Below are 15,000 nucleotides of genomic sequence, written 5' to 3'. Positions count from 1 at the left end.
CACACATACACACGCATATATATGTGTGTATTATTTCTTTTTTATATATATTTATGTGTATGTGTCTGTTTCCTGGGAAAAAATTGAAAACAAAATAAGTATTTAAAGACAGGCTTCATAGTCGATGTGTGTGTGTGTGTGTGTGTGTGTGTGTGTGTGTGTGTGTGCTTTGCATGCAATTCAATGTAGATGTTTTTACATAATGTCTGAGATAGACTACTAAATACCTTTTACCCTTGTGTACGAAAATTATATTTTACAAGCCAAACGCGTAAAAAATAATGGATATTAATAAAGAAATAGAGATATACAAATAAAGCCAGCATGAAAAATTTGTAAAAATGTAAACTGAATACATAAAAATTATACATTCTGGTATATATTAATTCTATCATTCTCACTGATAGCAAAGTGTTCAAGTTTAATTAGCCATTAGTTTGTGTATTTACAACTGTGAAAGAGAAGAGCCTTACATTTAGAATGAAGAACTAATCGACGATTAAACAGCTAATTTAGTTGCTCCTCTCTCTCTCTCTCCTCTCTCTCTCTCTCTCTCTCTCTCTCTCTTACCTTATCATACACTTCGTAGTCGAGAGTGGCAGCTAGCGTGATGAGTCCCGTATGCTGGTCGATTGTAAATAAGCCATCCCTGTTTCCTCCAGTAATGCTGTACCGAACAGATGCTCCTAGGTGAGATGACGAGATGAAGCCTTGAGTGAGCATCCACTCACGCATAAATTATGAAATGTTCTGTAAGATACTGATTTACATGACCCTGATGGGTAATGCTGGCCTTTGATTTGAATGCTCTCGTGGGATATTCATATAACAGTGGGGGGGGGGGGAGGAATAACCCTGCTAAATTATGATTAATGAGCTAAGGTAGATTTAGTTTCGGTACCGATAACTTGGGTTATATTAGGCTACTTAAAATATGTCTGGGTAAGTTAAATTAGGTTACACTAGTTATGCCTGGTGAGTTATAGTAGGCCTTACTTGGATCAGTTCAGATTAGATGAAATATGGTACGTATGGGTAAAGTTATCTTAAGATAAAGTATGGCTGGTTTAGGAAAGACTGCTGTAGCCTACATTTGGTTAGGTAAGTTATATTGTAGTTAAAAATAATACTGTTATTTCATGCTTGGTAAGGTATGGTTGGTTTAGATAAGACTGGAGTAGATAACTGTTTATAATTTGCAGGGTGTGCGTGTCATTAAGGTTAATAAATGAAGAATAATTTAACAATAATGCACAATGGCCATTTATACAAAGTAGTTTAAAAATTGTTGCCATACATTACTACTGTATTTTGTAAATTCCTTTGTAGCTTAATTCTAGTTCTGTGAGGTGTGGTGGCAACATTGTAGAATGTATTCAGGTATAAATGACTGAGTGTTCTGCAGTATTTATATTAGCCCGAATTAGTACATTTAATGGCATAGTGAATTACAAAGTCATTGCAAGGTGAAAAGGCCTCTCATCACTGCAGTGAGATATGAGCAAAAAAAAGATATGATGGAAACAGACGCTGATGTTCCCAATAGTGTTATCTTTCACTGAAGATGATATATCAAACCTGACTGTTAAGATATCAAGAATTATCTGCATGCACTGAGAGTCAACTATGATACAAAGGAGGCCATGGCAAAAGTGATCAGATTCCTTCAAGCTGCAACATAAATGTCCAAGGCTTCCTAGTTTCACAGAGAACAAACAATAGAAACCCCTATACTTCTGACTGATGAGAGACTAAAGGAAACAATCATAGGTAAGAGTGTCATATTTCTTTTATTTAAAAAAGGTTGCAATAGCAGATGCAACAACAGGAGCGTTTCCAGCTCGAGGAGCTGAGTCGGAGACAACTATTTGATGTCATTCTTGAACAAATATGGCTTTGTATACCACAAAAAGAAGGCTTCTTATGAGATCAATTATGAGATGCAGCAATAAAACTTACTATCCAACACCCAAAATTAACAAGGATGGTTTTGAAACTACAAACTTTAAGATGTGTGGGAGGTTAGTTGAAAAAATTACGCTCATATTGCTAAATTGGATGAAAAATTATGAGGACCAAGTGGCTAAGTTTTGGACTTTCTGTAAGCCAGAATTTCCGCAAAGAATTTGTCATGCAATGGCTATTCCAATGGACGCTGAACTCACCTTAAATGAAATTCTAGACAGTGTCAGGTCACACCTTAAGGATCAAAGGAACACTGCAATAGATAGATATAAGCTTGTAAGGAAACAAGAACCTGATGAGTCCTTTGATGTCTTTCTTGTTGACTTTTAAGGAACCAGCAGAGGATATTAATCTTACAGAAATGACAGCTCATTATTACTTTAATTGTATCCGTCATTCTTGACATTATTGAGCTAAGGTGGAACGATATTTACAGAAGTTCGAATATTACTGAGCGTTTAAATGATCATCTTAAAACTATTATTGAAACGAGAATCCTTTCTAAGATCCTTAGGTTTCTTCTTAAACATGAGCCATGGTTTATTACTACTACATGTAAGCTTGCCTGCTATGGAATACAAGAAGCTTATCATTTATGGAGGTACAATAGATCGGACTTATTGTGTCATAATTTCATTAATCTTAGAAGTCAAACTCAGGTGGTCTGTGAAAGAGCTGAGAGAGCTTATAATAAAGGGTATGAAGGAGGTCTTACTCTCCATTGGTGATGACCATAAGCAGTGGTCTTCCCTCAAGTTGATTCAAGACTGCCTCCCCTTTAGGAGCTGATGGAACTGCTGTATATTGCCCTAAAGAGAAGGCAGAAATTTTGGCTTAAGTCTTTGTGAGCAAACAATGTGGTGAGTCCATGCTTTCCAGAGCCTAAGTTGTGCTTTCAGCCATGCTTTCCAGAGTCTAAGTTGTGCCTTCAGCCACGCTTTCCAGAGCCTAATCAGTGGCCTTCAGGTCTAGAGAAGCCAAACTTTGCTCCTGGGTCTCGACCCTAACGGGATCTTACCATCTTTTTTAAAAACACTGCTGATATCATTGATCCTAAGATTACTACTATTTTCAGAAGATTAGCTGGACTTGCAAGTTTTCTTCTGTTTGGAGGAAGGGAAACACTGCTGCATTATCTTAGAAATTAAGTCCACCTCGTGCCCCTCTGAATATAGGCCAATTTCAATTACCTAAGGTTTTTTGAGAAGCTACTCTCTAAACAGCTTTGTAGATGATAACCAACTACCAGCATTACAGTTTGGTGTCGAAAAGGCCTTGGTACTTGTGATGCACTCTACCATCTTACTGAGTGCTCTTGATAAGGGTGCAGAGGCATGCATGGCCAGTCTAGATTTTAGTGCAGCCTTTGACTGTGTGAGTTATGAAGCATCCAACTACAAGTTAATATTATTGGGAATTGGTAGAATTACAAGAAGAAATGAAGGATCTGACAATTTTTCTGGGCCCTTGGGGAAGATTTAGATTTAAAAGAATACCAGTCGGTTTTATTAGTACTGGGGATAGCTTTAAAAAAGACCTCACTATTGGTGCCTTATAAAGAACCAATAAGGCTCTGAATGATGTATTATTAGCCACAAGGACTTGTGAGATATATAAGCATTTCTAAATCACTGTGTTGAACATGGTATTACTTGGAACCCAAGGAAATTTAAATTTTCCCATAGTTCCTTTCACGCAGTTTGCTGATATATAAGCATTTCTAAATCACTGTGTTGAACATGGTATTACTTGGAACCCAAGGAAATTTAAATTTCCCCATAGTTCCTTTCACGCAGTTTGCTGGAGTTGTTTTCTAAAATATGCGCAGAAGTAGAAGCAAGCAAATTGAAGGTTATTACAGAATAGGATCGTATAGTCCTCATATTAATGGAGAAACAATACCACTTTGAGACCTTAAAAGTCACAATCTATTTTTATGGTTACCATTTCACGACAGAGCTTTTGCTGAAGTGGAGAAAATTTATACTAATCCCTCATTTTTTGCAGTCAGATGCAAATAGGGAGACAAAAAAGGGCTAGGTTTCAGCCTAATTCAAAACATAATGAAGGGTGGAAACTTTTCACGTAGGGAAGTTGGTTCTTAGATATGCAGTTAAAAAGTTTTGACTTTATTACAGCTCCCACCCCTCATAGCTGTCACATAAGTACACCTTTTACCACTTTTTAACCGTGATTTTTTACATAAATGGAAACTGTAAAATACAGAATTGGAGGGCAGAATTTCAATGTCGATTTCAGTTTTAAGTAAAATTAAGAAAGAGGAAGGTGCGTACCATGGCTGATTGTTTTAGTTTGCACGGAACAGTGATTCAGAGCGCTTTTAAGGATGATATAAAACTGTGTACTGTGAGAATTTGTACACTGAATGGCAACATTCCAGTGGATAACAGCAGAATCATTTATCCATCGAAAGCTTAGGAGAAAATGCCATTTGTGATGCAGTTCAAAGCTATCCAACATGAGACTCTGTTCTTAATGAGTTTGTGCTATATGGAACAGCCTTGCGATTCCAAGAGAACAAAGGAAATCGGTGCTAGAACGTTTGCAAACAGCCCAACCAGGAATCCAAGGACCATGGAATGCACTTGGATGAGTGTCTATTGGACAGGAATTACAAATGACAACAAAGTTAACAGAAAAATGTGATGCATGCCAATGCTACCTTCAAAGTTTTCAAAAAAAACTGGAGTCAGACCCATTACCCAGTAGACCTTTTGCAAGTGTTTTAGCCAACTTATTTCATTGCAGTGGCCGAAATTTTCTGATTACTAGTGACTGCGTGCGTAGAAATCTGATGGCCCATGAGTAGACAGATGATCCCCCACTGTGAATTAAGACACCATGATATGATGGTTATCACAAAGAATACATACAGATGGCGGACCTCATCCAAAACAGTTATTATTTATTATTATTATTATTATTATTATTATTATTATTATTATTATTATTATTATTATTATTATTCAGAAGTTAAAGCCTATTCATATGGAACAAGCCCACAAGGGCCATTCACTTGAAATTCAAGCTTTCAAAGAATATCGTGTTAATTACAAAGAAATAACAGAAGGTAATGAGAAATACAGAAAGACGAGATCATTTATTAAAAAAGAAAAAATAAATTAACAAATTAATAAATGATAAAAATGTGGGTAAATTATTATAATACAAGGAGAATTGTATTACGGTAGTAATGCATTACATCTTCACTTGAACTCTTGAAGTTCTAATGGCACGACGTCCTCAGGGAGACTGTTCTGCAGTCCAACAGTGTGAGGAATAAAGGACCTCTGGAACTGAGAGATTTGACAGTGATGCACATTCACTGCATACTGGTGCTGCTTTTCAGCAAATCTGGTTGCTCTCGGCAAGAAAAGGGGATGAAGGATCATTTATGAATGTGAACGATCTAATGTTAGGAAACAGAAGCCTACCACATGAACCACTCTATCTAAAAGAGATAAATCTCTGGCAGACATTCACACCTGATAACAGGATTCTGGTAAATGAAGGACTAATGACTTTAAACGGGTTGCAATGATTTTATCACTGCTATAAATATATGAGGTCTTATGTACAATACCTAACTTTAGTCAGGTATTTGCTGACACTGTCATTAGATGTTTCTCAAAAGTAAAATATGAGTCAAAAGTTACACCTAGAATAGCTAAAGTTTCAGAGTCCCATTCACTAATCCCCTCCATGTGACGATTGAGACTAAGGGCAGCTTCATTTCTCGTAAGTGGCGACTTTACCACACCCACAAGTGTTGCATCATTGGCATACTGAACAATCTTGATTTCCAGGCCAACAACCATATCACTTGTATACAAGAAGAATAACAGTGGACCAAGAAAACTACCCTGTGGAACCCCAGACATAATAGGTCTTGCTTCGCTAAAGAGCCCATCAACAGCAACTCGTTGCTGCCTACTTGTAACGAAATCTTGAAGTAAAGCTAAAACACACCCACCCACTCCAAGATTCTGAAGTTTATAAATAAGTGCCTTATGATTTACTAACTCGGAAGTAGCACTAAAATCTATTTCAATTACTCTTCACTCAAAACCATAATCAAGCTTCTCTTGCAAATGGCATGTCAAATCTAAAAGAGCATCGCAGGTACTTAACTGCTTCCTATATGCATATTGACTATTAGCTAACAATCCTTTAGATTCCATATACTTATATAGTGGCTTAAAAATAAGTTTTTCTGCAACTTTGGAGATCACAGAGAGAATAGAAATTGACCTGTAGTTTACTGCAGTCTGCAGATATGCCATTCTTTGGAACAGGCACTGTATTACTAAGCTTGCGCTCATATCAGAAGGAAAAGGCCTCGAATGGTAACCAAGTTCACCCCGTTTCCCAAGTAGCAATGGTCATGCAGAGGTGATCATGAAGAAAGAAAAAGCATGTATAGAAAACTTGAAAATCCAAAGATAAATGAATCGTTTCATGAAGCTATATTAGAACTAAGAAGCATACCAAAAATAGGTAGAAGATAGCCAAACAAAGCTGTTTTGAAAGAAACCTTAGATCTACCGTCCCGAATTATTGAGAAACATATGTCAGACAGCCTGGAGGAATATTATTGAGAAGGTTACAGTAAAATATAATGAAAATGCCAAAGACCTGAAGCAAATCACTGTAGATCACCTCCACATCCAAAACCACATTATACAAGAATGGAAACATTGTAGATTTGCACTCAAGAAAAAATGAATGACAGTGTTCCTCCACATTATTTTAACCCTGATCAGTGTGTTGCAGTTACATTAGGTTAGTTAGGTTGGGTATGGTTAGTTCAGATAAGACTACGCTTGGTTACTTTAGGTTAGACAAGGTAGATTTAGTTTAAACAGGCCAAGTTCTGTTTAATTACTTGAAGTAATGTATGAGTAAACTAATCAGATCAAGCTATGTATGGTGAGTTTTGTTGAGGTTAAATTAGAATGTATTAGAGAAGATGGGAGTTATTTTTAGTAAAGAAGGGTATTTTTAGTAATGCTAAGTAATGTTAAATTACATCAAGCATCTTCTTGTTAGTTTAGGTAAGGTTAATGTGAATGAGATTTTGCTATGTAAGGTTGGTACGGTTAAAATAATGTTATGTTAATTCACATGTGGCTAGTCTGCTAGTTAAAGTGCGTTGTGTCTCACCAAATACACCCTGTGCTTTTCTTTCTTTTTACTGAAATTTACTCTCTAATTCTTCATATTTAGAAAGAATAATAAGATCTTAAATAAAAGTAATTATTAAATCAAAATTATAAAAAATAGAAGATAAGAAATTAATACAACTATAATTCGTATGACATTAAGGAAATGGTTGCTTCGTTTCTTTTCTGTCATAAATATTTGAATAAGATATGCCAAGTTTGTCGACCGCGCATAACTTCTTTTGTAAACCCCTTTTTCTCTCTCTCTCTCTCTCTCTCTCTCTCTCTCTCTCTCTCTCTCTCTCTCTCTCTCTCTCTCTCTCTCTCTGAATCCCACCACTGTCTCCCTAAAAAAAATATGATTTGCGCAATGGCATGAGGTGGAAATATTTTCATTTGCAAAGGCATTAAACCTTTTAGCTCGAGACTCCCACTTAACCTAAATCACACGACGCAATCAGATTTTCAATATCTGTTCTCGAGAGGACAGAGCAGTAACAGGAAAAGAAATGCACGTTTGGGATGACCTGGAGAAAGCAGCAGAGGGGAAGCATCCTTGGGGATATACAGGGGAAAATGGTAAGAAGGAGGACGAGGAGCTGCAGCAATGTCCTCCTCATGAAGGAGGAAGGAAGGGGGTTCGCTGGCTGGCCGTACCCCCATCAATATTGGCTATTACTGATGAAGGCCCAAAACGTGTATCTGTCTCTGGGTGCAACGTGACCTACTTTAAGAATGGGGAGAATATCCGAGCAACTGGGGTTAGGGGGAAGATGGAATGTCCCTGCATCTGAAGGATATATAGATGCTCTCAGGCCTGCAAGGGGGAAGGATTAAATCTATTATATTTTCTCGTGGGAATTCCTAGCATTCCTTCAGGAAAACTTCCAAAAAGGTCTGCAAGCGCCAATAGAAGCGATTACGACCGGAAGACTCAATTTCCCTCTTTGATTCCATCCCAGGCCAAGAAAAGTCCCCGAAATATTGCTGCTTTGAAGCTGGGATTTAAAGGGAAAAGAAATGGTGAAATATCTTAATAGAAACCGAAAGGAACCTTTCATTCACAGACAATAAACGTCAATATACTTTGCCGGCTTGGCGCCAGTTTATCGTTTTAATACATCTCTCCCTCTCTCTCTCTCTCTCTCTCTCTCTCTCTCTCTCTCTCTCTCTCACACACACACACACACACAAACACACATACACACACTCACGTAACTCAAGAGAAATGAAGGACGCGGGTGGGCCCCAAACAACGACTATGTATTCGTGATTCCTAATAGATGAAAGTCAAAAAAACCGGAGCAGGAAGAGAATTCCAAAGCTATAGCAGCAAAAAAAAAAAAAATCACTGAACAGAACCTTTAAAGGATCATCAATTTCGACAGAAGACCTCTACGATCGAGAAAATAAGTAAGGATGGGGTCACTGATCAAACAAGATGACTTCGATTCAATCGTACCTAGGAAGGAGGCAAATGATGAAATAAGTCATATATGACGGAATATTTCACATGGGAGAGAAATAAGGGCTTCATAGAGTATTATCAACTTGAGACATCTAAACTTTACAGCTGAAATTTTAAAATCAGATTTACCCAATCGATCTGTGTGATATCTTCAAGACAAATTAGGATCAACCTGGACACCAAGAATGCTAATAAAATTCAATGGCTCTATTACATTTTCATGAAAGAAAATGGAAAACTGGATATGAGAGGAGAAATAGAATTTTGTAAAAACTGTTTCCTGAAAGCACTGAATCTTACTAAGTCGGTAGATCCCCATTCTGATAGGTCCATAACATCAGAGATAATAGATCAAGAGGAGGGTAGCTGGGAAGTGAAAGCTGACAGAAGTAAGGAAGGTACAATCAACAGCAAAAACACAGAGGAAAAGAGATTTTCTGGAGGTACCGACGAAGAAAGGAAGAGAGAGCAGGTGAATCAACGTCAACAACAGAAAAACAGGTAAGGAAAAGCTTGGAATCATTTTCCACAGAGGAGTAAAGACAGAAGCAAGAAGTCTGGGTAACAAAGTCTTATGCTAGGCTAACAGGTGCCTTAGAGACATCAAGAAAATGTCCGAAGGTTATCCTCATGAACAGAACGGCTAGACACCAGTTGGAGAGGAAAGGTCACCAAAATATCATGTGCTACATTAATCAGAATAGTGACCCAAAAGAAGAGAGTTGGACTCAAAGTGGTTCAGAGAGTGCGACTTACATAACGCTTTTCTATTTTAACAGTTGCTGAATCTGATGCACTAGCAGGTGGTTGGAAGGGTTAGCAGGGTCCCCCTTCTTTGGGATGGCCTGAGCCAATGCATGTCCCCAAGGGGAGGATAAGTATAGGGTTCAACGATTATGTGAAACTGACAGCACAGCACAGAATCAGCTTGTCGGCAAACTACTCAAGGAATCATAAAGGATTTTGATCTTGTCAAGTTGTCATGGTCGTTTTTCACGATGAAAGATCCCTACACACCTTACAGACAGTGAATATTGGGAGGGTGTTGAATTTCAGGTGGTAAAATGTGAAAATGAGAGCACTGGCATCGTTGAGAATACACATGGACCGAAAATGAGAACCTCAGTCTATAATAGTGATGCTCAGCTGGTGCGGGCTTAATTACTGAAACCTATTTATCATAAGTAAATCCACAACATTTACTTAATCAATACTGAGTGAAAAGAAAAACTCAAGAGTTAAGTAGTTAATAATTCTACGCCCTATGCCATACCTTGCTTGTGAATAGCTTTGACGTTCAGCACAGCAGCAGCCAACTTTGCATCCTCTCTGAGAACTGCACAGTAGTGAGGTTGAGTGAATTCCAGAGGGCCTGCACCAGACCCCGATAACAAACGTGTCGCTGAAATAAGAAAATTGAAACAAGTGTGAAGTCATCTTTGTCAGAATAGGTAACAAAATAATGCCTCATCTTTTGAGACTCAATCTTAACTTTTGAGCAACTAAAATAATCCTGGATACCTTCACTTTATAAACGATTTATTGATCTTTGAAAAGAATATTTACACTTTATTCTTAACAGTGGGGCATAAATAAATGTGTGAGGTTTCCTAGCTTAAATACCTTCAATGTGATGACAGAGAAGAATAACAACGAAAATATACTATGGTAGTCTGACATTTTGAAAGTGTTTCAGAAAAAGAAAAAGAGTGCTCTGGTAAAATAAATTTAATGTCCAGATAATGAATTAAAATCTTTGTAGTCAAGCACGAAAAAGCGTTCGAAGCAGGTTCGCTGAAGTGGCTCCAGGAGGAGCTGATCTTCCTTAACGAACTGCCTCCCAAAGTTAATTAAGACTCTTAGAGAACATTTTATTGTTTCCCAAAAGATTTTCTCCTAAGATCTTGATTCTCTCAGAAAATAACTTCTATGATCTCTCTTCCAGAAACATTAAATGTGGGGACCTTTAAAAATCTTTGGCCGAGTTTCTTACACCGTGAGAGTCCTTTTCTGCTTGACCGCTCCTTTCTTTTCTTCCAACAGACGTAGAAATAAAACAATAGTTAAGAAGCTATACGTTCACCTTCAATTTAACCAATTTATTTCTCCCCACCCCCTCAAAAAAAATCCTAAAAAAAATGAAAAAATATAAGTCCTTTGCCTTTATTTACAAAAAAATAATTTGCTAAAACCTTAAGCAAAGAAAAAGTTCAATCTTTTACTCAAGCTCATTGCTTTGTACGCGCTATTATTATTATTATTATTATTATTATTATTATTATTATTATTATTATTATTATTATTATTATTATTATTCTGACTTAGACCTTGAATAACCTCGACATAACAGGACAGTGAAGAAGGTACTCAAGTTTCAAATCGCTACCTATATCACTGTAGGACCCTTTCTGACCAATGATGATTGACTCGGGTCACCAGACTTTTGAAATGGATTGCCTTTAAAAATTCTTACCATTCTGCTTCGATTTGAATACCCCTTTTAACTGGATGAACATATTTCAACCACGTAACAGCTTAACAGCTATTCTAAGACAGAAAACAAAAGTCTAAAAGGCTGTGGTGATTTTCCAAACTGTAAATATCAATTAAATATGAGTCTGGGGTCATCGGAAATGTTTTCACAATTCTACAATACTCTACAGATTATCATTATTATTGTAATAACCATCTCTTCAAAAGTGGCGGTAACATAATAGAGATTCCCAACTCCAAGGACATTAAACACCGTCTCCCAGTTCGCACCAAGGTACAGATTGTACACTCTGCATACTTGGAGTTTAGTACCTGGAAACGAAACCTGTTACACATAAAAAATATATATGGATACACGTTTCGTTTTATTATATACATTATTTTTCTGTCTTTCATATGAGTCCAGCCAAAGAGCCCTCACTATATTAAGCAAACAAACCAACAAATAAATATATGCGTAAATAAATATTGGGAAAAGATGGCAACATCGGGAAAATTGAGATAGAAAAATCGATATTCATTTCAGTTACAAGTTTATTCTAAACGCAGTCAAAATGGCCAAATATTCTCTCTTTTATGACAACGGCACAAAATGACTAGATTCTGAAAGGTTTATGGCAGGAACCTGAAGATGCTGCCTCTAAGACAACCCTCAAAAGCTTTTAACCTGAAATAAATCATAAGTTAAAAATACTAGAAAATATCATAAAAAAAATCTGTGGGGTGCTGTGTATATATCCATACATACGACCCACTGACGAAGATTATTTTCAGAAACTTTATTAATTTCGAAAGGAATCCCTTCCTCTTCCTTCATAACCTATCTTCTTAAAGGCCGAGATAAGGTATTCTTTGGAAATTAATAAACTTCAGGAAAATTTATATATTTTAGACTTTTACTTTAAACTCGTTCGCCGTACAGGCTTACCCATACGCACAAGCAGGCATACAACGTATCGAAGCACGGCCTGGAAAGATATGGCTATCATAAAGTTTTGAAAAAAAAAAATTATGTATTTATAAGCATGAACAAACACAAAAATATATATTATGCGGTTATAATTCAACGGCTATCCCATTTATTCAGTAAGAAAGACGAAGAAATTTGCATGGTTGGGTTCTGGCCGGGGAGTAAGGCAGAAACTGGACTGACAGAAGCACAAGGATGAAGTATTCGTTATGAAACAGTTGCGTGACGTTAAAGAGTAACGATGAAACGTTTCATGTCACAAACATCGACCTAGACCTTATGCCAGCGCTGATAGCTCTGTGAAGTGGAAGGTGCTGATGACTGTACGGAAAATTAGGGAAATGTAATCATGATTTTACGTTGAACAAGCTGACAGAAGCCTCGCTCCATAGTTTGTTTGTTATTTCTTACTCAATTCACTGTTATTCATCTCAGTTATTTTTTTTATTCTCTCTTAAAGCTTATTAACTACTTCTCAATAACTTTTTCTGTACTAGGCTGGTTTCTTCACTAGGGCCTCTGGGCTTGCGACATTTTGCTCTTCCAGCTAAGGTCTTCCAGTAATAAAAATAATCGACATGGTTTTATGAAGAAATCGACATTATTAAATTTCAAAAATGGAAGAGTAACGGGTAAAGTTTGAAAGTATATACAGAAAGGAATGACATACATTTCCATAGCTGTTTCATATTTCGGTTCATGTGATGATGAAAAAGAAGTGGGAGAAAGGACAGAAGAAGCAGATGCAAATTCGGAGATAAGGTCTTGAATGGAGAGTGGATAATGCATACATACAACGGACTGCTAGTTTGTCAGTGAAGACAAACGGTAGAGACGTGATGAAATATCGGTGATTTCTGAACAGATAAAGGTTGAAAGTGAAGTTTTGCAAAGTAAGAATCGTACATAGTACTTGGGAGTAAATGCAATGGATCTTGGTACGATGAAAGAACTCTAAATACTTGAGGCAAGAAAGGCAGCAGGATCTCTGCAAGTGGTTGGAAGAAAAGAAGAATAGCTTTGGGGCCAAACGGCAAAATGCTAAAAGGAATTAATGAGACAATCCTCCTTTATGAACGAGAAGTGTGAATGTTGAAACAAACGCAAACAAAGAGAAAAAATATGGGAGCTGACGGTTTAAACCTAGAGATAAGAAGAAGCAGCAAAAGGGTACCGTACATGAGGATGTCTTGAGGAAGCCTGGTCAAGTGGAGAATAAAAAAAAACGAACGATTTGTCATATTTACGAAAAGAATAGGCTGGCCAAGTTGTGGAAAAGATACTGAACAAAGGCGGTCCTAAGCAAGGCTGATTTTAACATTTAAAATGAACTTGGCACTGACCATAGTCTTGGTTTTCACTCCCAACCACCTCTCTTTAGGTAAAATGGTTTGTGTGTGTGTGTGTGTGTGTGTGTGTGTGTGTGTGTGTGTGTGTGTGTGTGTGTGTGCACTAAAACTACAAACTTGAAGATCGCAAAATAAATCGAACTAGAAATTCCAAATAATCATATTTGGGAAAATTCAATATTTTTATTTAATGTCATAGTGATCCAGCATTTCCCGATAACAATTAAAATGCAATAATAATAATAATAATATTAATAATAATAATAATAATAATAATAATAATAATAATAATATACTTTCTTTTCATCCTCGTTCCCAACGAAAAACCTACATTTTTTTTCTAAGAATAATGTTCTTTGCAGAAAGAAATATAACAAGAGCTTAATGTATTCTCAGTCGGTAAGCTCAAGTGTTTTCCAATAACATTATTTCATACTTGAGGGATTTTCTTCGCTTTCAGATAATTGTTTCCATTTTACTTGGTTCCTCCTTTCGTGAAATATTCGATTTGAAAACAGGGCAAGTGATAATAGTAATAATCACAATTATAATCATCATCATCATTTTCATCATCATCATCATCACCATCGTAACACCAACTATTTTGAAAACTGGATGTACCTGGCAATAACATACATGTTATATGGAAAAGACAGCAATACAAACAACAACAACAACAACAATAATACTAATAACAATAATAGCATTTGCCAATTGTTAGATTTTCCTGAAAGGTTTTCACTGTATCAAAATTATGGAAACATTTATGTTAAATATATTACACGTGCAAACGAATATATAATCAGGTACATTTCATGGGTGTCTATAATTTTCCAAATTACTGTATATATATATATATATATATATATATATATATATATATATATATATATATATATATATATATATATATATATATATATATATATATATATATATATATATATATATATATATATATATATATATATATATATATATATATATATATATATATATATATATATATATATATATGTATATATGTATGTATATATATATATGTATATATTACATATATATATATATATATATATATATATATATATATATATATATATATATATATATATATATATATATATATTACATATATATATATATATATATATATATATATGAAATATAAAAAACACCGTACCGTGCTTCTCAGTTATGTACGGAAGGATCCACATTAACATACTTGATTATCAAGAAATAATGTATCTGTTGACCAAACTACCATTTTGGATAACAATCCTCAAGATATCGTTCAAGAAGATATCTAGCGTTTTGTCCCGCCTCACAGATCACTTAGAATTCTAGAAAAAAAAATAGGATTCAGCGACTATTTCGCTTGTTTTAACCTCGTTTATCAGCTTCATTTTGTTTATATTTTTTTTTCTTCACAATTGTTATATGTCTCGTTTTAGTTTAGTGATCGAGTCTACAGAAGGATGGACGAAAGCTGTAAGTTTGTAAACATTTTTACAAATACATTTCGTCATGTGTATTACTGTGGATCCTCCTGTGATATATATATATATATATATA

The 15,000-nt window shown here is 35.8% G+C and overlaps 1 protein-coding gene across 3 annotated transcripts in view; it reads right to left on the bottom strand.

Moving 5' to 3' along the window:
- Window positions 1-15,000, bottom strand: part of LOC136834430 (putative neural-cadherin 2) — a 582,131-nt gene that overhangs the window by 119,836 nt on the left and 447,295 nt on the right. For all 3 annotated transcript variants that reach the window (XM_067097028.1, XM_067097030.1, XM_067097029.1), the window contains exons 3-4: window positions 9,890-10,018; window positions 571-686 (exon numbers count right to left, since the gene is read on the bottom strand). In XM_067097028.1, coding sequence (XP_066953129.1) covers window positions 571-686; window positions 9,890-10,018 — 245 coding nt within the window. The remainder of the gene's footprint in view (window positions 1-570; window positions 687-9,889; window positions 10,019-15,000) is intronic.

The sequence above is a fragment of the Macrobrachium rosenbergii genome, chromosome 53, assembly GCF_040412425.1.
Source record: "Macrobrachium rosenbergii isolate ZJJX-2024 chromosome 53, ASM4041242v1, whole genome shotgun sequence".
Lineage (NCBI taxonomy): Eukaryota > Metazoa > Arthropoda > Malacostraca > Decapoda > Palaemonidae > Macrobrachium > Macrobrachium rosenbergii.
This window is presented reverse-complemented; position numbering and strand designations above follow the sequence as displayed.